Source organism: Mizuhopecten yessoensis, unplaced genomic scaffold, assembly GCF_002113885.1.
Source record: "Mizuhopecten yessoensis strain PY_sf001 unplaced genomic scaffold, ASM211388v2 scaffold5913, whole genome shotgun sequence".
Lineage (NCBI taxonomy): Eukaryota > Metazoa > Mollusca > Bivalvia > Pectinida > Pectinidae > Mizuhopecten > Mizuhopecten yessoensis.
Window position 1 is genome coordinate 71778 of NW_018406286.1, and position 23729 is coordinate 95506.

General features: G+C 37.0%; 1 protein-coding gene across 2 annotated transcripts in view; it reads right to left on the bottom strand.

Moving 5' to 3' along the window:
- The window catches only part of LOC110451279 (fibrocystin-L-like), a 120944-nt gene that overhangs the window by 10686 nt on the left and 86529 nt on the right, over positions 1–23729 (bottom strand). For both annotated transcript variants that reach the window (XM_021499197.1, XM_021499198.1), the window contains exons 43-57: positions 22344–22555; positions 21132–21502; positions 19919–20748; positions 17499–17796; positions 16309–16486; positions 15373–15642; positions 14682–14945; positions 13824–14078; positions 11991–12161; positions 10105–10341; positions 7646–8018; positions 5964–6331; positions 4422–4590; positions 2213–2451; positions 879–1139 (exon numbers count right to left, since the gene is read on the bottom strand). In XM_021499197.1, the coding sequence (XP_021354872.1) occupies positions 879–1139; positions 2213–2451; positions 4422–4590; positions 5964–6331; positions 7646–8018; positions 10105–10341; positions 11991–12161; positions 13824–14078; positions 14682–14945; positions 15373–15642; positions 16309–16486; positions 17499–17796; positions 19919–20748; positions 21132–21502; positions 22344–22555 (4496 nt within the window). The remainder of the gene's footprint in view (positions 1–878; positions 1140–2212; positions 2452–4421; positions 4591–5963; positions 6332–7645; positions 8019–10104; positions 10342–11990; positions 12162–13823; positions 14079–14681; positions 14946–15372; positions 15643–16308; positions 16487–17498; positions 17797–19918; positions 20749–21131; positions 21503–22343; positions 22556–23729) is intronic.

Below are 23729 nucleotides of genomic sequence, written 5' to 3' on the forward strand. Positions count from 1 at the left end.
AACGGTATTCTATATTCACTTCATACAAAGCTTACATACATTTTACAGTTTAGCATTTTTAATACAATGTTCAGTCTTTAAAGGTATTTGTGATACAGACTTGTCCCCATCACAACAAACCCATTTCACTTCTTTAAATGATGTTAAGATATACATGGTTTTGCCTGATTTTAATTCTGCTCTTTCAAATGGTTGCCCCATCTGAAAATTAACTATTCTGACCATAGTTGTTGATGGGCCGTTAAACACAATTATAGTGACCTTTCGGGGTCACGCTATTATTCGTTTTATGACGTTTTGGGGTCAGTCAGGGTCATTAACGTCACTAACAATTGCCATCCAGGCTTCATATGCAAATGAGAAATGTGCAAACAGTTTACAACTTAACTAGAACAGCAGCTGTTTTTTCGGGTTTTAGGTAATAAGCAAGAAATATAATCCATCCTCGGGACTCCTGCTCAATAGTTCATCCCTTAGGGCTTGAATAACCTTATCCATACATCACATCAGGGATGGATTCTATCAATACAATGCATTTTTGACATATAACCCGTTCTATTTTTGATTAGTGACCTAGTGACATTGCTGCAAACATAGAGAACATCTACATACAATAATCCATCAACGTGTGACATTTTTTAGTTCACTTGGTTTTGTGGTAGACTGTGGAAACAGGTGTTGACGCACATCGCAACTATTACTATAGGTCATCTACATATACATGTTGTGGGGTCGTTACTGTAATCTTGTAAGGTAAGTACACCGACCAACTATAGTTTTATGTAGTGTGGGCATAATGGCTCGTGTAATGCAACCATCTAGTACATACATTCCGTGAAATCGGAACATGAAGCAAAGATATGATCATTAATATGTACCTGCAGTCATTATCAATGGAAAGGTGGACAGGCGTTTTTTGCAGGTATACCCGGAACACCAGCCGTGATCTTGGGGGCCATTAATTAGGTTTATGTAGCCCTTTGCTTGATTGTCATAGCTTTGCAGAGCAACAGGGGACAGCCTTCGAGTTTCTGTATCTGAATCCATACTTTCTAACATCACAAGATGGCGTTCAAATCCGGTGCAGGTCCAACTTCGCCAGACATCATTTTTCACGCACGTATCATCACGTAGGATTCCTGGACCAATAGATAAAAACACATGTATTTGTATGACCGAATATGTTTATTTGTACTTACAATGTAAAATATGTTTTAGAGACAGTTAATCAACCACCTTCATATCAATTTCTTACACGGAATTCCTGTATAGATCATCTGTATATATATGTTTCCTGTCACTCTTAACCCTTTCACCACTGTAGACCATAATTAATGGACTAATCCCCATAAATGCATGGTAGAGTCTACTAAAGTTACCCAGGGGTGAAAGGATTAATGTTGTTCCATACCTATCTACTTGTTCCCACACTGAACCCGTTTAACTATGTGTATATTGCGTTACGAAAGGAAAATTTGAGATGCCTCACTCTCGTCATAAAACATCCATATGATTGTTTTCATTTACGGAAATGACCATGGAAATGGTCTAAAGATATTTAAATTACAATTGAACAATAAGTAGGTTCATGTGCAAACAAGTGAAAAGAAGTTGTCTTGCGATTGTACTTGGGTCATACCCTCATTATGAATAAAGAAAAAAGAATGAAGACAGTCATCTTTTTCGTGCATGCAATGAATTATATTTACAGTCAAATGGTAAAATGCAACAACATTAAATAAAAGAGTGACAAATTTTATAATGTAACAACTACGAAAAGAAAGTCATTGATAGTGTGCCATTATTATATGATGATTTGCATTTAACTGTTATCTACGATGCATTATCTTTGCGTATCTTTTCCATATTATAGTTCAAGTTAGATATGCATTTCTTTTTGTAAATGTTTAATTTAACAGTGTTGTCACTATCTGTATTCCGTCTTTGCGTATTGCAGAGTTATCTTCTCTTGGGAGCAGGTATTGATTGTTACGGCATTGGTTTGAGCGAGAAAATTACGTCGTTTTCTCAAAAATTGATGACGTTACTCTCACAAACAAATGACGTAAAAATAAAAACCTGCTCCCAAGAGAAGATAAATCTGCAATATGCAAAGACGGAATACCTGTTTGCCCGTCATCAATGACGAAAGTTTATGTACACGAATACTTGAGTTCTTTTCTATTTCTAACTGAACCTGCTCTCACTTTACCTTGATACTCGGCTAATGTTGTGTAAGGAATTCGGTCACCGTTAGGATCTGTTAACATCGATTTAGGAATTCTGTAATTGCCAACACCACGCCTTGGGTCACCATCATATTCAAACTCGGCCAGTGCAAAAATGTCCGTTTTGACATTTGTTCCAGAATATGAGCCGTCCATGTCCTTGATGAGCACTGCTTTGTAGCCATCACAGTCCATATCGACACAGTCTGACGGGTTGATTTTGCTGTTAAGGAATATCACAAACTATACTTTATATGGGAGTCATGTCACTTGAATTTACAAAATCAATATTTAACCTTAATCTATATAATTCACCTTTAACAGTGTGTAAATGGAAACGTTTCAAAACTCAATCTTTACATAGTTAATGATAGAGGCATTCTGCTGTTTGGCTCTTGTCTACCTATCTTTTCATACACTTGTTATTCTGCAAAATGGAACTGAGCTTTTTAACAAGCTATAACTCCAGTCAGTTACTTTTAAATTGCTATTTAATTCCTGCTTTTTAACAAGCTATATCTCCAGTCTGTTACTTTTAAATTGCTATTTAATTCCTGCTTTTTAACAAGCTATATCTCCAGTCTGTTACTTTTAAATTGCTATTTAATTCCTGCTTTTTAACAAGCTATATCTCCAGTCTGTTACTTTTAAATTGCTATTTAATTCTTGCTTTTTAACAAGCTATAACTCCAGTCTGTTACTTTTAAATTTCTATTTAATTCCTGCTTTTTAACAAGCTATAACACCAGTCTGATACTTTTAAATTGCTATTTAATTCCTGCTTTTTAACAAGCTATATCTCCAGTCTGTTACTTTTAAATTGCTATTTAATTCCTGCTTTTTAACGAGCTATAACTTCAGTCTGTTACTTTTAAATTGCTATTTAATTCCTGCTTTTTAACGAGCTATAACTTCAGTCTGTTACTTTTAAATTGCTATTTAATTCTTGCTTTTTAACAAGCTATAACTCCAGTCTGTTTCTTTTAAATTGCTATTTAATTCCTGCTTTTTAACGAGCTATAACTTCAGTCTGTTACTTTTAAATTGCTATTTAATTCTTGCTTTTTAACAAGCTATAACTCCAGTCTGTTTCTTTTAAATTGCGATTTAATTCCTGCTTTTTAACAAGCTATAACTCCAGTCTGTTCCTTTTAAATTGCTATTTAATTCCTGCTTTTTAACAAGCTATAACTCCAGTCTGTTACTTTTAAATTGCTATTTAATTCCTTTAATACATGAACTGTCGGGTTGTCAGTCGGAACATCAGTGGCAATTCCTAGATCTTGTCTTCAGATTATTATCGACAATGCCTAGGGTTGTCTGTCGGATTATCAGTGAAAATTCCAAAGGTTGTCCATTGGGCTTGCTTTTCTGGGGTTGTTGGACTTACAGTGACATACTTGCATCGATTACACTCATTGAGGTACGTGTGTCAATGGCCATAGCATTTAATGGGTCGTTTCTCGTTATACTCAATAAGAACAAGAGGCCCAGAGTGCCTGTATCACCTGTTTCTTTTGTTACATTACATATAGGTTACTTCAGACCAAATTTGGTAACTAGAACACAAGGCATTTTAACATCTCTTAAACGGTTCTTAAGATACATTGTATTTTTGTTTGAAATTTTAATTTTAAAGCTTTTAACCAACGTTGACCTTTGACTCAGGCTAGCACTTTAAATTGACCTTTGACCTCATTACTGTTGGTTTTTTTTTACCACAGCTGGTATACATTACATATCCAAGTATTATGACTCTAGTCTAAATGGTTCTAAGGATGTTATTGTTTGAAGTTTTTACCATATTTGATCCCTGTGACCTTGACAGTAGGTCAATGTCATTTTCATTCACAAACTATGTCGGGCTCCATCATAGGATGCTACTGGCCAAATATCATGAATTCAGGCCTTTCAGATCTTAGAAGAAGTTGTTTGAAGGTTTAGACATATTTGACCCCTGTTACACCTTGAAAGTAGGTCAATGTCATTTTCATTCGCAAACTTTGTCGGGCTCCATCATAGGATGCTACTGGCCAAATATCATGACTCTAGGCCTTTTGGATCTTCGCAAGAAGTCGTTTAAACAAAAAGACGAACGGATGCTAGACGCCGCGCCATGGCATAACATGCTAACAAGCTAGCGTTTACAACTTAGTGCAAGCAAAGTGAAATAGACTTTCTAACTCAACTGACCTTAATGTGGGTTCCTTGAAAAAGCCTTTGTTGTTGCTGTGTACGTTGAATAGTCGAGTTGAGCTGATGTGTAAAGGATGAATGTAGTCATCGTTACTAGGGGGCGTGGCGATGGCAACTGGTCTATTTCCTGCACATTTATCCGAATTGTAATTTGCAAAAGTGCATCCTGGAATGATAAATGGTAAGAAATTGTATTCATATATATTATCATATTGCTTCACTGCAGATTTTTCATTTATATTCGGATCTATCAAAAATGTAACAAATATTTTCAACCATTTTTGTGTGTGTTGCATGTGTATTCAGACTTATCTAGAAAAACTTCTGCATATAAATTCAAAATGTAAAATATATATACCCCGGCAGTTTCCAGGTTTATCAGGAAAAGTTACATAACTACATATTTACATCTTATATTTAACGTAAAATAATACTTATATTTATTATAACATATTAACAGTTAATATAAATGTAAAATATGTGTGCTCACATCTATTATAAAATGGTACATGTATATTCTAATCCTTTCTAATGTTTTTACATATACATTCACGTCTATTCACATGTTGCAAGGATTATCATAGCCATTCACACATCAGTATTCTTTGATTTTGATTATTCCGGGTGATAGATGTGTAATATTTGCCAAAGATGGTCCATATAAAAATAAGATTTCCAACCATATCCTTCATGGACGTATTTTATTTTGACATTGCATAAAAAAATGGAAACTGAAACATGTGATGTGTTTAGAAATAGATTGGAATGGATATATATATACCAATGGAAATAAATGTGTTTCTTTAAATCTGATTTTATTTATTTAGAATAGGAGAGAAAACAGTAGCTGGAAGAGTATAGGGACTGATCAAGCCTGCTGACCCACCATCCGGAGAGAGTTCCAGGTTAGGGGTTGAAACCCTCGACAATGGATGGACCTGGCTGATGACGACGACGGTTAAACAGCAACAGCAACAGCTGTATGCTGGTACTTAATTTATCTTTTTTTTCTTTCAAAATTACGTTATCAAATCTCCTTTTTTGAAAATTGATGAAGTAATCTTTCTGTCTTCAGGGGATGTATATCGGCTTACAGCTTTAACTGGGTGGCTTTCAGTTCTAGTTTAGCTTCTTCATCCTATTTGATTTAATTTATTTACTATGATTTACAAGACCTGGATTAACATGATAAATTATACAATTTGTAAATAAACTACACAGTAAGTCAAGTTAGATAAACATGATAACCAACCATCACTGGTTTAGGAACCTCTTTATCCAAAAACGACCCAAAGGAGTTGTTCACAGACAGTATATGTAACTACAAGAAGACAATTTGTTATTGCAACTTCTTAATAAGTACTGGAGGGATCAATCTCAAATTAGATATATGTATATACCTTCCTATTGTGTTTTAGTTGTGTTCAAGTCAATGTTTAGACTAGTCCAATAAACAAAACACCAAAGCCATTCTGGACATTTATATTACTGCCTTATAAAAGGAATCATGTTTAGAAACAAAACCAGTAAAATACTTACCTCTCACTGTTGATTGACAGGCGATTGATTGATAATTCATAATGTAGTTTAAAGGTTTCAGAGGACTGTTGTTTGTACCAGACGTACAAGATGGCAGAGCCATGCCAATGAAGGCATGAGGTCTGTTTTCAACCTTAGTTCCTGGGGCCGTACCCTCAACTGAAATCTTGTAATAAGTTGCCGTAGAGTCGACGACATCTTTGGTACAGTCGTAATCAGCAGAATGACCGACAAAAAGACATTTCTCTATCGTGATGTATTGATCCAAGTCGAACTGGTGCTCCAGGGCTGAGGGTCCAATGAGGAACGGGAGGATACCGATGCCATTATCAATGAATTTATTTTTTGAAATTGTAATACTTGTACGTCTGTAAAAGAAAGAAATTTCTGGTCAGTATAGCCAATGATTGTTGAAAAATCTTAATCCAGGAAGTGAGATGTGTTATTTGTCACAAAACGTATAGTTTAATGTTTTTGAATTTCACTTTCAAATGGAAATTAAATAATCCACATTTCTTCATTTCTATATGTACATGTTACTGTCAACCTGTGATATCTTAAAAGCCTCAAAAACTATATCTGATTCCAGTGTCCTATTCTTTCACCATAATTTACCAACTTAAATTTTTCAAATACAATACCCCAGAGGAACACTGCATGAAAGAACATTTCTGACTGCAGAAACAGCTTTCACTTTTTTTAGGTCAACGTTTTCTTATAAAATATCATCGCTGAAGAGTTCTTATAATGACACTACCTATCTACAGCTACATATAACGAAACGTTTTTGGTTGATTAATATTTCCACTCCATGGTAAAAACTGCTTTCATTAAATGTCCTGACACCTGTAAAGGCCTCAGAATAGTCCCACCTTCTTACAAAATATGGTTAAAATCGGAATCTGTTGTTCAGGAGGAGTAGACTTGTAAGAAGAGTTGATAGATGAATGGATAACGTATGCCCCCCCCCCCCCCCCCCACCCACACACACACATTCCTACAATGATATCACCTTGCTGCCACTACTTCCTTCCTCTGTCGTACTTGACAAATTCTATGAGGTATCCATGGTTTGTAGGTACATACTTCTAAGACTTTTGTAATATTGTTGTTACGATTTTCATAATATAACTACTTCAGTTTGTATGGGCTGTGTTTCATAAGAATCAGTTAACTTAATATTGGAACGTATAACCATATAAACTTATTTTTCCACCAAGGGGCATAACACTTTAATCCGAGACTATGTACTTGCATACCAACTCTAGTTGTATCAGATGAAATAGTATAGAAAATATGCCCTTGACAAACTTTTTCAAAGTTTGAGGTCAACGGTCAGGCATAGCTAGGTCAATTTGACCTACTTTTTTGACTTGACACTCCACCAACACAAATTGAACTTGCCATTATAACAAGTCTTGTTATTCTGGGTGAAATAGTATAGACAATATGGCCTGGAATTTTGTTGTCTAACTTTGGTAAAAAAAATATATCGATTGGTGCATAAATAAAAGAAAATTGTACAAATATGACCACATGCGAAAAGGTACAACATGCATTGTTGCAGAAGGGGGTTTAAAAATTAAGTCTGATAGCATCAATATTGTTAAAACAGGTGAATTTTGTTATAAAGAAGGTACATACTTCAATGTATAGATCATTTTGGAAAAAAAAATACTTACGTGTTGTAATACATCCCATACAGGTAAATTTTATAAAACGTAAAATTGGAGAACTGGAAATCTCCGGCCGGCCATTGTTCAATGCTATCCGGGAAAAGTACAAATCCGAACAATGAAGAGTGACAGATGTTATCGGACCAAGGCTGCATTGAAACCCCAGGAGTTTTAGATTCTGGAAGTCCAACGTAGCAAGCTCTCTCCGAAGAGGATAGTGCATTCCCAGACAGTTCCAAAGATGTAGCCGAGGTGGCACTTATCAAGGCATCTACAAGAGTGTTTGATGCCTCATTTCGGCCATTGAACGATCCAGGGAAAATATATCCTGATATCATATTTCCAATTATTTGTGTGTGCGATGAAAAGGTTACAATTGCTGAAAAACACAAAGTTGTGAGAGAAGTCGATAAGTTAACATGGAAGTAAATTTATCACTTTTGATTGTTTTATAATGATACTTTCATGGGGAGAAATCATTGTTATACTTGATTGAGTTTTAATGGAGAGGAATCATTGTTATACTTGATTGAGTTTTAATGGGGAGGAATCATTGTTATACTTGATTGAGCTTTAATGGGGAGGAATCATTGTTATACTTGATTGAATTTTAATGGGGAGGAATCATTGTTATACTTGATTGAGTGAAGTCTATTTTACTGAAGACCACTCCATTGTTGAGACTGTGCATAATGAGTAATTGCTAAGTTTTACCATCACAGCTTTCTATATAAGAAATAATCACCAAGAAATATTCACATTCTACATGCTTGGACCCTGTACATGTGATGAGAAATATATAACACAGGTGCCTTCATCTCAGTGTGAAGGGAATCTGGACACCAAAAATCAATAGTTCAATAGCTATAATGAGATCTACTTGTTCAAATGCAATTCATCATCTGGTTGTAATTCGATGTTGCCACTGAAGTGGCACTGGACAGGGTCGATTGTCAGTGACCAGGTAGCTCAATTGGTAGAGTGTTTGTCTAGAGTTCGGAGGGTCCTGGGTTGGAACCCTGGTCTGGCCGTGCATTTTTCCTCTCCTGTTACAGTGGTGCCTGTGACTAACCCTTGTCTCGAGCATTTGGTGTATGCTTGGCAAGGGGATACCCAAACCTGGGTTGTAAATAAATGTGTCATCAGGGGCCAAGAGTTAGAAAAAGGAGGGAGGAATGTAGCGGAACTGGACTGGGTAGTTTGTCGGCGACCAGATATCTCAATTTGTAGAGCGTCCGTCTAGAGTTCCGAAGGTCTGGGGTTTGAACGCCGGTCTAGCCGTGCATTATTCCTCTCCTGTTACATCACTACTACTTCATTATGAGAGGCTATATGGGCCTATTGATCACCCATCATTCATTGGTGTTAACAAATACACCATTCATATGTGACTTTTAAAGTAGGTCAAGTTATGATTTGATTTTAAAAAAAGAAAGCCTTTATGCAAAAGGCTAAATACTGTTTACCTTAGTATACTAGCAGTTACTAGCAGTCAAAGATTATTCAAAAGCTTGATTTTGTAGTGGATCAAAGTCTTTTAATTCACAAAAATCTCTAGAAATGAAAGTGGGGACATGCAGACAAAGGAACAGAGCCGTCACCCATATCTGATGCAGGGCCCTAATTAATGACCTTTGACCCTTTGGTTATATTGGATCTCTGTGACATAAAAAATTGACCATTTGATTGAATTTGATGGCCCTTGACCTTCTGTTTGATGGCCCTTGACCTTCTGTGTGATGGACCTTGACCTTCTGTTTGATGGCCCTTGACCTTCTGTGTGATGGACCTTGACCTTCTGTCCAGTATGTTGTAGATGTGCGATCATGATTCTTAACTTCTCAGTTATTCAAAAGAAGTTGATTGAAGAGATTTAAACACATCTGACACCTTTGACCTTGACATTGGGTACAGTTAATAATTTAAACAAACCTGGTAGACATTCACACCCATCATAATACTGGCCAAAGATAAATCTGGGCCTCTTGATTATTCAAAATGATTGTTTTTAATGTTTCAACAAAATTGACCCTCTGACATTAAAAGTGAGTCAAAGTCATTCATTGGAGCCAACATGGTAGCCCTTGATCTCACAATCAGGTTAAAGGTCTTTACTAGCTCAAAGTTACCTGATTAAGTTATTCTTTTTAGCTCACAGTTATAAGGTTATGGCTATTTCTCGCTCATAGTTACCAGGTAATAATTTGTATAATAGTTCAAGGTTAATTAGTCCACATACTTGCCCACTTTCCCTATATTGGAGGGAGACTCCCAATTTTGGACCCTACAATTGAGCAGTTTCAACCAGTGAATTTGTTAAACTATTTCCATTTTCTAAAATCTGATGATTTTATCTGAAAGATGCCATTATAGGTGTTATTATTTTCCCGTGGGTGTACATACATTTCCCTCATGGAAATCTCAGAAAGTTGGCAAGTCTGAATCCAGTCTTTATAAAAACTCACCAGGTCCAACACTCTTGTAAAAGACGTTTCCTTGGATCAGTAAGTTATCGGCACCTACAGCCATCACAGATGAGCCGAGACTATCTTCGAAACTGCAATTTACGACGGCACTTGGCTTGCTGCCAGTCGAAGTATCTCCAACGTCTTTGAACGCGAGTGCATGACGTGGGTCGTATCTACTTGTGAATCCCTCTTGCCCCATGTTTAGGAAATGTACGTTGGAAAGATTCGCATATCCTGCAAGAAAAACATTAAACACATAAATGAGCGTTTATGTTTGTTATAAGCTAAGTACAAAGTCAAGATTATCGCAGTGCAAAATTGTAATGGAAAGGATGAAAGAATTTTCTAAAACAAAAAACTGATGGATTTGGTTATTTTGCTTAATCTGAAGAATTTTGAAATGTTTATCAAAATTTCAATACTGGTAAAAATTTCAATACTCTGCTTCAGACATGAAAACAGAGCATGGACACTGTGACCATCATGTATCCAAAGATAAAATGTCTAATCAGGTTTGAATGATTATATCCTCTTTAAAGTAAACAAAATACTTCAAACATTGTTATATGTATTTCCCTATATGAACCTCATTAAACCTTTACCATTTCTATCAAGGTGGAATGATGTCCAATGGACTGTGGCATACACATCTATGATAAAATCATTTCAGAAATTGATTAAAGTATTCAGAATATATTCTTAACAATTTTTTGCCAATATCCAATATCCATCCCCCTTTGAGCACTGCCTACCTGGGGTAAGGGGTAACATCATTCTTATTACTCTGCCCATATGAGTAAATGTTTTCAAAGGAGACACTTACTCAAACACAAATATTGGCCACTATTGTAGTCTAAGTATTAATCACTGTTAACCCTTTCACCACTGTAGACCATAATGGACTCATCCATATCAATACATGGTAGAGTCTACTAAAGTTACAAAAGGGGTGAAAGGGTTAACATATCTAATATTGGCCACTATTGTAGTCTAAGTATTAGTCACTGTTAACATATCTAAGTAATTCAAGATGGAAGGTATGAAGACATTTTTTTCATTTCATCAGAACTAACACTTTGACTATGCAGAGACAAAAAGGCAGATGATGATCTTTGACCCCACGTCTGGGATATGATTTTACCCTGTAGCAACACATTGTCAAGTCATTCAGTCCCAGTTTAAGATTAAAAAGATGCAGTAATAGTCTATTAACCCCTTTACCACTATAGACCATAATGGACTCATCCATATAAATGTACGATAGAGTCTATTAAAGTTACTTAGGGGTGAAAGGGTTAAGGATCACTGTACCACTGCCAAAAACTGTAACTAAGTGTTGGGAACAGTTTCTTCTGGCATGACCATAGCTTTGATTAATTATTTCTGAAAGAAAACTATATCTTGCGTGACTTTTATGAGAAATAATGAAGATGAAATAAGTAGACAACAGTGTTCTGGGTGTGAAAAAAAACATCTGGGCTAGAGGGAGATTTGAACCCTGGACTTCAGATTGTTATACTGTTTCTCTTTCTGATTGAGCTAGCTGGTAAACAGAAGTGTCCTAGCCCAACTCTGCTACATGTAGCTATATCAAAAGGGAAGTTAAGGGGTGTTACTGTATATAAAAAAACAGTGAAGTGCAGCTTTACAAAATTGTTGTTGTTGCAGCCATCTTGGAAAATTACACCTTGTCAGGATCATCAATTCATTGTCTCAACCATGCCCAGGGTTGTAAGATAGGGAAATTACACTGTTGTTCAATATCCACGGGAGAACCTCTGGTTTTACACAATTTGAAAACCCTTAGGTTGAACCTCCCTACACTACATCCCTGCACATGAAAATGACTTGCAATCTGTCATCCCTGGTCATTTATTACTTACCCACTACAAGGTCATCACCAAACTGAGCTCCGCTGACAATTACACGTCCTCCAAATGCCTCTGTCTGAATGTTGTCATAAAACTCTCCTTCGATTCTGATGTTGCGTGTCAACAGACCCACTTCAGCAGCCATTGTGTAAGATACATCTGTGTCGAGCGTTTCCGATGTGACTGGAAATCAACCATTTTATTGATACAGAAATTTGTATATACTCAACATTTCTGTTAAGCATTGATAAAAACCATTCTAATTCTAGTTATATTACATATAAGATGCCCTTTTAAGTTTTGTTTTTTTACCATATTGGTCATTATGGACTTATTATTAGCAGTCTGTTGATCAGAGCCACCTGGAATGATTTTTTTGTATCGGACACTTTCTACAACAAATCGTTCCAGGCAAGAACTTAACAATAACTCAACCGATCTAAAAGCTAGGGTGGTCATCTTTAATTTTAAATTGCCCAGGAACATCACCAGTTTGTCAGGGACAGAATAAACATTTATCACATTTCACCTTGCAAGTAATTACAGAGGGACAAAAAGCATACAACAAAACCAATGTTCAAACTCAAATTTGACAAAAGTGTCACGTACACAACTATATATTATATATTTTGTTAGTATTTTTCTTATGGTATGTATGAGGTAAGTATCTTTAAAGTGTGGGATGGATGATCGTCATGTGTAGCGATATTTTTGGGAGGCACGGGAGAGACCTTGAACAGTACGGGTGGACATGACATTGTCCGTTACCTGATTATATATATATTTAACCCAAGTGACCATTAATGTAGGAAAAAGTCATTCATAGGACAAGGTCACTCCTTTGAATAAACATGATGGCCCTTCATCCAGTTTGTACTGCAAAATATCATGACCCTTGGTACATTGTTGGAGGACCAGAAAAAAGACAGATGTCACACTTGGTTCAGTATCTAGCTTGGCTCTTTGGGCAAGATGATTTAAAAAATGAGGAAATATTAGTATCGTCATGCCATTTTGATACACTTAATAGAACTACAGGGGTATGGTCTTGGTTCTTTGCTTTATGCCACTTACATTGTGACATCAATACAGCTTTGGGAATTTACTGGGTGTTTTTTCCCAATTGTACATGCAAAACATTTTGACTTTGATTCAAAAAGGATATAATTTGAGTGAACATCACTTTTCTATATGTTGTTAATCTAAAAATGTTTATACAATGATTGGATTGAATTTCGGCTGTGATGATGGGCTGTTGTAATGATCTTAAGCCAAACTAGAACACTGACAGGTCAGTAAGGGCTACGCCACCTCATGTACCTAACCTAACTGTCCACTCCCACAGCTCCGTTCTAATTTTAGTAACAGTAACCTTGACCTTGAACTGAAAAACTTTTTTAAATCCCTATTGCAAATCTACATATCTCAGTGTTTCATCATGTCAAATTTCAAAAAGATTAGACTTTATGATTTCGAAATTAGAACAGTACCCTTAACAGTCTATTTTCAGTGACATCAACCTTGAACTTTACCTTACAAAATATTTAAATGCCTATTTGAATCTACATTTAACAAAGCATCACCGTGTCAAAGTTTTAGAAAGATTAGTATTTCGGTTTCCAAGATAATCTCCTGACGGGAAAGTGTGGATGGATTACAGACAGACGGACGGACGGACGGACGGACACCTTGACTTACTACAGGGTACCTTCGTCTCCAATGCCCTTATAATTACTGCAATACCTACATGTTTCACAGCAATCTTACTACCGTGATGTCAGCCAAAATCCGACCAATTGTTATGTGTTAGGAATTGTTACATATCTATAATGTATAAGCACTTACATATATGATCGTACTGTAATGGCCCACTCAAGGTTAAAACGGTGTGATCTGACTCATGGCGCAATCCTGATATTTCTGCAACTTCAGCTTCCCATGGATTAAACCTCGACGCTGCGACAACAATACGATCGCCTACATTCCAGAAAGCGTGTTTAGCCAAGGTCAAGGTGCTGGTACCGGCATTAGCAGTAGCCGTAATGGTCGTCCAAGTCGTTTCGGGGTCCAGTCCATTCAACATTAACGCTCCAAACACACCTATTGACAACAATCAAGGAAATACTATATAGAATTGGAAGTTTTCACATCTGGAAATGTTTGTGTTATGACTCTTTCCACTAATTAAGTTGTGGCATTTTTTGGGTTGGTAAGTTGGTAATAGTTCTCAAATATATAATGTTCTATGTATCAGCAAAATATATTTTCAAAATAAATGAATATATGCATGTTGATGTTTTTGCACTACTTCACTTGACAAAACAAAGGTGAATATTTCAACAGTGTGAATAATTCCACTTTTTACAGTACCAGGTTTATGCTATCATGCCATAAATTAATTACACTGCAGCATGAATTAAGATGTTTCGTCGCTTCCGGACTTGTCACTGATGCTTGAAGCTTAAAAGCTGCATATTCAAATTGATCTTAAGTACTGTTGACGAAATGCTGTGCTGCACTCTCCAGCATACATACACACATGGTGACACGTACACCAACATACCCTGTCTCCAGCATACATACACACATGGTGACACATACGCCAACATACCCTGTCTCCAGCATACATACACACATGGTGATGGTGGGCTAAAAATAATCCAATTACACTTATTACATTGTGCATATATCTTAGAGACCAACCTATAGCTTTTGACCCCAAATTTGGTCCTGAATGTCCACTAGGGTATTCAAAGACGGGTGTGGAGTGGTTTCCCCTGAGGCTGATGACAGCAGAACCAGTGAATGGATTGTTTATGTTGCAGCCAATGAGAAACTGTCCTTTGAAAACGTAGATGTATGTTGCTGTAATCTTAATCCCTGTAGCTCCCTGTTGGACTTCCAAAGTCCCTTCTATACGTAGTTCATTCAGTACTGGGGGACTGACGTCTAATATCATCCATGTACCTTACGTAAACAAAAATAATAATGAAAACAAGAATGTAAACATTTTCAGGATTGTTGAAACTAAAATTTAACAAATCACTACCGTAAACAAGGAAAGTTTTCATGTAGCAGTTAAACTTAGCCTTTTTGGCCAACTAGCAGTCATCTTCTGAAATAACGTATATCAAGCGTATAGTCAGATGATTTTCTTACAAATGGAGAATTTTTTATATGATTTTTTTTTGCAGAAAAGCCACATATTTCAACATAAAGTTGTATACACTACAATAAAAAAATAGTAATTTGTTCAACAGTTCAAATATATAGTGCTATTTCCATTTATTAAGGGAGATAACTCTTACACAAAATACAGATTTAACATGTCAAGTTGTGCTACTGTTAACATTAAAATAATGGCTTTAAACCTTCTCACATATAATATACATACCAGCGGGAATGAGTAGGTCGTCGCCATCACTGGGTGGTAAACAAGTTGATTGAGTACTGTCCCATGTTAAGCAGTCTTCCTGCGGCACAGCGCTCCAGTCGAAAGTGGACCAAGTCTGACTCTGACCGTTGGTTGGAGAACATTGAGGAGGGAAGCTGTTAGGGTCCGGTGTAATACAGTCATCGTACTCACACTTAAAGGCGTTGATTGTAGTCATTATGTCGGGGCCAGATGCCTTGATTGGTCTGTCACTGTCCTTAGTTCCACTCACTAGAAATACAGAAAATTATTACTATTTTCTTGTTTTTCTTACATTCAATGAATGATACATAGGTACATAGATCCATGGATTTCATTCTGACAAAGTAGCATTTTACAGTCCTTTAATCGTCATTTCTGAAATAAAAAGTATGTATATAAAAACATTTCAAAAAGTTCCAACATTTGAAATTAGATTTTTCTTTAAACCTGTATTTTTGCATTTGGTTTTGCAAGTGTTCATGTAATTTATATTCAGATTGTTTAACAGTGCTTGACTTCACAACATTAGATGTAAGATTGTTCCATAAATCAACAGGTCCAATATTTAATCTCGAATGTGATTTGGAGCGAGAACAGTACCAGGACAAGCCATGGTTAAACCCTTTCACCCCTAGGTAACTTTAGTAGACTCTACCATACATTGATCTGGATGAATCCATTATCAGTACATTCCTGCTGTATAACAAAACATTGTGATACACTCCAGGTGTACAAGACTAAAATATACCACTCTTAAAAAGCACCATCTTTTTCAGGTGTTAGCTATAATTACGTTGTCTTCAAAAAATTGTGTTTAAATTATGTTGTCTTTGAAAAATTGTGTTTAAATATGTTTGTGATGGGTTCTTCTTCCTGGAATGGGACATGCAAGGCTTATGAAATAAGGGTACTCACCCAGATAACAAAATTTCTTTTCACTGTCATTGTAGTACCAGTCCCCGTCAACGTTGACACTGCCATCTAGGGGATTTAGAGACATCGGCCAGACATCGTCCTCACCCATGCCATCATAGTAATAGAACCGGTCTGGCTTTCTCTCAAGTCGGTGGCATACTTTGATGAAATTGCTCCCCTAAAGTATTAGAATGTTTAATAATTAACCTTTTCACAACTGTAGACCGTAATGGACTCTTCCAAATTGATGCATGGTAGAGTTCACTTAAGTTTCATAGGGGTGAAAGGGTTAATTATTATGTCAGAAGAAAACCTGTAGCAGGAAAACTGTGACATATATTTCTAATGTGTGGTGAGTTTCCCTCAACAGATCTGATGTTAGAAATATATATCATGTGTCTATAAACACAGTTAACCCTTTCACCAGTGTAAACCATAATGGACTCATCCATATCAATGCATGGTAGAGTCTACTAAAGTTACATAGGGATGAAAGGGTTAAGTATGTTTACTTACATTTACATACAGTATCATTGCAACACAGCTCCATTACGATAAGTTCTCCATGATGTGCTTCCGCCCATCATGGAATAGGTTTGAAAGGAACTGTCTTGCATCTCACCACCACAAATGTCAAAGAGTTGCATTGAAATTCCTAAATAATGTTCAGAATATAATCTTATTCTCTCAGCTAATTCTGGTACAGAAAATGAAAGACTTTTTGCAGGGCTAGAAATTAATCTTGAACAAGGTTTCTGCAAAATGGTACATAGTACACAATGAATGAGTAGTTGTTTGTATCATTGAAATCTATAAATAGTTGTGATCAATTGATGTTAAAGGAGAAACGATTCAACACACCTGGTAGACGAACGGGTGAAATAAAATAAATACAATAAAACACCATCAAGGTATGAAGCGCACTCTGTTCCAGCAATTGATTAAAGGGGCATAACTCAGTAAATTACAGTCGAACAGTATTGATTATCAACCTTTCCGAGCCTTTATGCTAACTAACTTTCCTATGAAGTTTAACTTATTACATTGAAAATTACCTAACTCATTCACCCCTGAAGACGCATTTAAACTCTTCCAGTTCAAAGGTTGGAATAGTTCATTATGAAATTTCAGGGGTGAATGAGTTAATATCAGTGAATTCATTAATTGTTTCTTTTCTCTTGAAATCTTACAGAAATGTCGAAGAAGGTGGCAGTGTAGCTGATGTTTGTGATCTGCTGGGAACCTTGGAAACTGAAATCGTAGTCGTAGTTCAGTGGTAACAGGCCCATATTGCCTTCGGAATGGGTGACCCTATGGAACTCATACTCAGCTTGCGCAATGCCGTTGCTATTCTCGAAAAATGCAGTTGTTGCGAAAAGAGAATCGGGTGTTATCTTGTTGAAAGCAACATGACCAAACTTCACTGTGTTGGGACAGAAGGATGCAGTCCATACACCAATTTGGAATTCAGCTGGGGCATCGGTGCAGCTGAAAAAAAATAAAGTAATGGAAGCATTAAATCATCAACCCCTGAAGACCCATTTGAACTCTTCCAATTCAAAGGTTGGAATAGTTCATTATGAAATTACAGGGGTGAATAAGTTAATATTGGTGAATAAGCAAAAAATAACAATCATACATTTGTAATAGAACGAGGAAATTCCCTACAGCTGACACTTGTAAGGCAACCTAATTTAAATCCACATCTTTTACACTATTCCCCCCTTTTTTCAAACACCAACCCTGGTCACGGCACCAATTTGTAATAGGACAAAGAATAGTGATAAAGATAGTGCCGTCGCTGGGGCTCGAACCCGCGACCCTTAGCTCTCCAGCCAGATGCTCTACCACTAAGCTTAAAAGGGAAATTACCTACAGCTGAAGCTTGTAAGGCAACCTAATTAATCCACATCTTTAACACATTTACTGGCCTTGGTTTGAGGGAGCAATAAAAAATCTAAAATGACTGCAAAGCAATGCGTGTTTGAGATCATTTAGATACTAACCCTTTCACCCCTATGTAACTTGAGTTAACTCTTCCATGCACTGATTTTGATGAGTCCATTTTGGCCTACAGTGGTGAAAGGGTTAAGTTACAAATGTGGTTTGACTTTTGACCAGCTCTATGTAGACTTACTGCATATAACACTGTGGTTCAGCAGTGCAGGTTCATTTAATAAAATCCACATTTTTTCCCCATCAAATTATGGATGAGAAACACCTTTTTCATATCAACTTTAATCTAATGAAATTTACCATATAAATGCTTTTTTAAAGGATCTTTAAATTTTCTTTGTTATCATTAAATTGCTCAAATAAAACTGGTTTCAATTAACTACAGACATTTTTTTATTAAAATTCTTTTTGAAATATGTCCACTAAATCCTTTCACCACTGTAGACCATAATGGACTTATCCATATCAATGCATGGCAAAGGTTATTAAAGTTACATAGGGGTGAAAGGGTTGATTTTGGATTCTGAACACAAATTATTTATTTCATTTTTATATATGTCAACTCAGAGGTGTCAAAAATTAGGTATTAAAACTCCAATACAGTTATAAACAGTTCAAATCAATACTTTTCACAAGATACATTTACTCTGCAGGTAGGGCGTAAGAATTGTATCTGCTGCCATTGCATGATCGTAAGAGGTGACTAAATTTGGGGATCTTATCTTTTCTCTTCTTCTAAACAACTCTCTTTTTCATAATGTCTCCCTTGACAATGTCTCACTTTTGGCCTTTAGTTGAGTGTTCGCCCTTGTGAGGAAGGCTTTGGGTTCTGTCCCCTGGCCGAGACATACCAGAGTCTGTAAAAATGGTAGTTTCTACTCTTTAGGAGCGGGACGACTGGTTCGCCCAATGTCAGTATAATGTGACCGGGTGGGGGTGTCTTCGACAGTTACATGTTTCAATGAGGTAGCACTATAAAGTCGGCATCAGTTCCGCACTATCACAAGGAGACAAACACGAACATATCTCAGCCTCCAAAAAAACCCAGACATACACTACACGCATGCATCTTGCACACAGGGGAGGCCGTCCTTAAATTACCATAGCTGTTGATAGGATGTCAAACAAATTATACCAAACCAAACCAATCATTGATTTTTGTAAATGCCCTCATTAGACATAAACACCATTTTTTTTCTCTCACACCTTTTAATTATTAGGAATTATTGAATATTGACATTATTGAATATTTTGGCAATTTGAATGAAATCTGTAGGACACAGCTAGTCAAAAATGAGCATCATAAAGTCACTGGCTCTCATAAAGTCTATTTTATGATTATGATACTTAAGGATTAGATCAAAATAACCATGTTCGGAACAAAAGAAAACAGTTTTTCTTTACTTTGTTTATATTTCTACTTAACTGCAGTGTTTTTTCTCCTAAATCTTACAACAGCCTGTTCCCACATGATTCGAATAACTGAGAAAAATATGGCATGATTTTCGATGAAATAGGGACGATTATCTATTTTTTTCTCCGTTTTGGGAAATTAATGCGAGGAAGCTGTCTGTATTTAGCTGTAAAACTAGGCAGGAAATCACTGTTAACTTACTGTTTACAAGAAAGGAGTGAAAAATATGAAAGAATATACCTGGAAGGCAAAGCAGAACTTTTAGGGGCAATTGTGTGGCCTCCTGCGACCCCAGTCAAAGACCCATCCTGGTCAATGAGTACTCCTTGGTTTTCCCAGTCATACACAAGTTTTCTTGTAGAATCAATAAAACTGATGTCATTAAAAATGTAGTTGAAGCCACCACACCTCTCTATACAAGTCCCCTGAACGCGCGTGAATGTAAGTGTTGCATAAGGGGCCTTATTGTAGCGGTAAAATGAGACAGATTGAGTCTCCATCCCACTTCCATAGCTAAGTACGATGCCACTGCCGATCACGTCTCCGCCAGACCACTCGTGATGATCCGCTAGGTATGGAGAGTAGGCGATTATGGCAGTGTTGTTTAACAAGTACTTGCTCCCTACTTGATTGCCAATCGTGAGCTTCACTTCAAATCCAGCTTTTTCATTGTGAGCGAAAACACAGTTGTCTACAACGAAAGATCCCATCCGCACAAATTCAAACCCTTTCTCGCATCCCCATACAGTTGTGTCACTGAAGACTGCAGGGCTTGGAGCTTCAGTGGCGATGCCTTTTACCGTGGGATCATATCTCTCAAACACCCAAACTCCAAACCAGCCGAAAGAGTGGACTACATTTCCCTTGAACGAGCCGAGCGGTATATTATCCGGTGTTAGATTGGGATAGACTGATGCTGATGGCCCCTCAGCATGAGGAAGCAACCTATACCAAAAACCAAAATGGGTTCCTCCGGCGGCATGGTTGTACTCGTACGTGTTGTTAGCATTAGTTGCCCAAAAAGAAGCCGGAGTAATGTCATCATTAAGGAGACTGGAACTGGCCTTCACCTGTATAAGTATAAAGGGTACAGTTGTCAGTTGTCAAGGGATACAAAGTATAAAGGGTACAGTTGTCAGTTGTCAAGAGATACAAACCTGAGGACCGTTGTCAGTTGTCAAGGGATACAAAGTATGTTTGGTAACATAATTATATATAACTCTCCAAACAACGTCCTCCAGCATGATATTTCAAAAATCAAATTAAATATTCGTGACAAAATCTTCAATAAGTTGAAGGTGGTCACTATATGGTAGAAATATATATATATATTTACATAAAGGTACTTTTCAAGCTTTGATTTGTATTTAAACTCCCCCAACTACTGTATTTTTGATACAATCATTCACAGAAAATTAACAGTAAAAAAGAAAGAAATTTTGTCAATACTTACGAATAAGACAAGATTATATTGAAATATATTGCCCATCTCTACTCCATCCTCAAGAAACAAAGCCCCTCCCATAACGTTGTAGACCACAGTATCCTTAACCAAGAGGCCGTTGGTTCCATGAATGTTCACAGCACGATTGAATGTGTCGTGAATGGACAGGCCCTTCACATAAGAACCTTTATTATCACCAATAAGATGGAAGTGGACCGGGTAACGGCCGAGGCGAAATGCTTGGCCTGCCTTCTTCACCTCAACATACTCCAATTGAGCCATTGAATTTGCAGTGTGCATTATTATTTGAACCCCAAATTGGTCGTTTCCAATTTCCTCTCCAAATCGTCCCTGGAAACAGGTCTGGGTTGCGAATTCCCCTGAAACATTGAACATGCACAATAGAAGAACAGGTCTGTTTGATATGATATCTTTAGTCATGAGAATATTTATAACTGCTACAGTAGCAGAAGAGATCTACATAGAGAACCCTCTAAATCCATGATCATGTATGCTAAGCATGGCTTTTCATAAAAACAAGATAGCAATTAAAGGGGCCTTAATGCTTCACTAAAAAATCTTATCAACAGTTTGCACAAATGTCCAATAACTGAGACAGCTTATCGTCACGTGTTGATTGGCTAAGGATTGTGTCTCGTTGTGCATGTATTAAAAGTCCCATCAACGACACAGCTTTCAAGTAGAATATCTAGTGACAATGCCATGCCAATGTAGATATATTAAAATAACACGAGGTAAACAATTGTACACATGCAGGACAAATTGATGATATGTCAAGACCCGATATCAAGACATTTCTGGGAAATTTGTAATAATTAAACTTAAGAGAGATGCTTCATGCCATGATCACTCGTACTTCAGACCAAAGCTTCCTATACAGACACATATTGACCACAGTTAGTTGTCTGTCAAATTTACCTATACACAAGTCATTTCTATAGAGTAGGAGTGTATAGATTAATTATTAACTCAATCGCTCCTGAAATTTCATTATGAACTATTCCAACCTTTAAACTGGAGGAGTTCAAATGTGTCTGCAGGGGTGAATGTACACGAGTCATTTCTATATAGTAGGACTAAGTGTATAGATTAATTATTAACTCAATCACTCCTGAAATTTCATTATAAACTTTTCCAACCTTTAAACTGAAGGAGTTCAAATGTGTCTGCAGGGGTGAATGAGTTAGAATAGAAGTTTACCTGTATCAAAGCCGTCCGGGCATGCCTCAATTGCATCGTTCCATTGTTCACTCATCGCACCCTGTACGACGACGTTCCGGGTCAGTAGACCAACTTCCGCCCTGTAGCTAACCACTCTGTTCCCAAAGGTCTCCTGCTCACCGACGTGTTTGTAAGTCAGGCCACTGTCCAGTGTTAAGGTCAGTCCATTTCCAGACACCCCAGTAATAGTTCTACAAAAATACATCAATATATATACGTACTGTTATTTGGACTGTGGACTGAGAGGTACTATTTTTGATACACCAATGTTAGACAGGGTGGATAACCATGCATACATCATTGTTCGGTTGGCAACAACATTTTGGCAGAAAAAAAACAAAAATAAACATTTTGGCAGGACCATAACTTTCGTGCTATTCCTCCTACATTCATCAAACTTGCTACTAGTAATGAGTTAATGATCAAATAAAATCAAAAATCATCAGTTTGCCCTTTACGATTCCGATTATCGATTACACTATTCAATGCAAATTATGTATTGAAAGTCATTTATTTATATGACTTTTACTATATGATTCATTGTTAAAGAACAAAACCTAGTGTATATATAGTTAACAACTCTGGCTATTGATGCAGTAGCTGACGTTTCCTAACCTTATTTGGATTAGAATTACAAACCTATTATGGACAAACCCACTATATACAGTGTTACGTACAGAAGTCAGGTCGTCTGTCCCACTATATACAGTGTTACGTACAGAAGTCAGGCTGTGTGTCCCACTATATACAGTGTTACGTACAGAAGGCAGGCTGTGTGTCCCACTATATACAGTGTTACGTACAGAAGTCAAGCCGTGTGTCCCACTATATACAGTGTTACGTACAGAAGTCAGGCCGTGTGTCCCACTATATACAGTGTTACGTACAGAAGTCAGGCCGTGTGTCCCACTATATACAGTGTTACGTACAGAAGTCAGGCCGTGTGTCCCACTATATACAGTGTTACGTACAGAAGTCAGGCCGTGTGTCCCACTATATACAGTGTTACGTACAGAAGTCAGGCCGTGTGTCCCACTATATACAGTGTTACGTACAGAAGTCAGGCCGTGTGTCCCACTATATACAGTGTTACGTACAGAAGTCAGGCCGTGTGTCCCACTATATACAGTGTTACGTACAGAAGTCAGGCCGTGTGTCCCACTATATACAGTGTTACGTACAGAAGTCAGGCCGTGTGTCCCACTATATACAGTGTTACGTACAGAAGTCAGGCCGTGTGTCCCACTATATACAGTGTTACGTACAGAAGTCAGGCCGTGTGTCCCACTATATACAGTGTTACGTACAGAAGTCAGGCCGTGTGTCCCACTATATACAGTGTTACGTACAGAAGTCAGGCCGTGT